Genomic DNA, 1,818 nt, shown 5'->3' on the forward strand with positions numbered 1-1,818 from the left:
TAGCCAGCTGAACATTCAGTGGCTGTTACTGAAGACGCAATTACTACTATCCCAGATTCAACTGCACCATTCTAGATATGCACAACTTCATTACCTTTAGTTGAGTGAAGCAAGATTATACATAAATGCACAGGTTTGCAACAAAATAACAGTGTGAGGTTGATGCACTAATGCGAATTTAATTAGAATACTCTTAAACTTACTATTAATTGTCTTTTTGAAAAAGAAGCGCACAAGTGTATTCAGTGTGTATTCATTTCAAATCTTATATTTTTCAGATGGACTTAAGTGGGTCAAAATCACTCATAAGTTCAACTAATTGCATTTAATATAAAATTAAACTATTATAAATTTTCTTTTAATTGCAAATTGTATGCAATTAATACCCAAGCATAGCTGTTATGTCTGGAAAAGCGTGGATGAAAAAGGCAATAGATATTTGTTTTGTTTTGAATTTGAAAGTTCGATAATGCTTAGAAACGTAATCAAGATCAAACGGTAAAAGTATTTTATATAATTTTTATTTAATCAATACTTTTGTTGACATTAGCATTTCTGTCACAATTTTACCCAAGATAAAAAAAATCCAGCCCTGTATAAGTATTTAATATATTTACCACAGAAAATAATAGACTAATTTGTACCTGAAAAAAATCAAAATCTGTTGCAGTATCACACTTAATTCTGATGGAAATCCTTCTATAATATAGACCTGATCCACCATAACAGAGCGAAACAAAGTAAGGAGACACAAAAAACATTACATTCAAAGTATATTTTAGTTTAGTAATTTTATTAAGCATTTACACAGAGAATTATTCTGGTATACAACTGAAGAAAATGTAGGCCTATTTATTATTACACAAGGAAACATTAACCAGATAGATGTTTACTCGTACAAAACACTAGAGAACGCAAATAAGAAAGCTTATCAATCAGCAGTGTATAGGCGATACGCAGTGGATGAGGGTTGGAGGTCACTGGCGGGGACCGATGTTCCTCTGGGGTCCCGGCTGTGGGCCGGTCTGCTGCTGCTGTAACTGATGGCGCAGCTGCTGGGAATAAGGGTCTTCCAGAGACTTGACTGATACGGTGGTTTTCGGTCCGGTCTTCCATTCGATCCCACTGGTGTCTACAACCGAGGCTTCGACAGAGACGATGTGAGTGCCCAGGATGGAGAAGTTGAGCAGGAACTGTGTGCTGAAGTAATCATTATGAGGCTACATTGTTTGTACTACAAAATGGAATAGAATAGTGCATAAGTTTGTGAATTGGGCGCAGCTTTTGTCAGTAGTTGGCGACAAGAACTTTTCACAAAAAAAACAAAAACAAATTTCACTGTTTTTTGATCCTGACACAAAATGACCAGCTAACATTAACTGACTAATCATATCAGCAGCACATGTGAAAGTGTGAATGAGTACTAGTCAGGTAAAATAACTATCATACTAATTAGATAGTAAGAGCAGACTGAGGCCATGTCCACACGTACACGGGTAAGTTTTTCCTTCTTCCGTTTAAAAAAAAAATGAAAACGCATGCTATGAAGCACTGTCAAGAGCATGCCAAACCAACAGGTGGCGAGTGGACAGGGCCTGATGGAGGGAAGAAGCTCTTCCAATCATTGTGTTCATGTTAGCAATGGTTACCTCCAAAGAAACACGTGCACCCATCATCGCTTTGCATCAAAATGGCTTCACATGCAAGGAAATTGCTACAAAGAATACTGCACCTGAAAGAACCATTTACCGGATTATCAAGGAGAGAGGTTCGACTGCAGTGAAGAAGTCTTCAGGACGTCCCAGAGTGTCCAGCAAG

At 37.3% G+C, this 1,818-nt stretch overlaps 1 protein-coding gene across 1 annotated transcript in view; it reads right to left on the reverse strand.

The window, feature by feature from the left end:
- Positions 1 to 816: 816 nt before the first annotated feature.
- Positions 817 to 1,818, reverse strand: part of ints7 (integrator complex subunit 7) — a 13,001-nt gene continuing 11,999 nt past the window's right edge. Inside the window, 2 exon segments of the mRNA XM_016544873.1 lie at positions 817 to 1,234; positions 1,331 to 1,351. Of these exon segments, the coding sequence (XP_016400359.1) occupies positions 978 to 1,234; positions 1,331 to 1,351 (278 nt within the window). The 3' untranslated portion in view covers positions 817 to 977.

The sequence above is a fragment of the Sinocyclocheilus rhinocerous genome, unplaced genomic scaffold (genome assembly GCF_001515625.1).
Source record: "Sinocyclocheilus rhinocerous isolate Xijiao unplaced genomic scaffold, SAMN03320098_v1.1 scaffold3963, whole genome shotgun sequence".
In the NCBI taxonomy this organism is placed as follows: Eukaryota; Metazoa; Chordata; class Actinopteri; order Cypriniformes; family Cyprinidae; genus Sinocyclocheilus; species Sinocyclocheilus rhinocerous.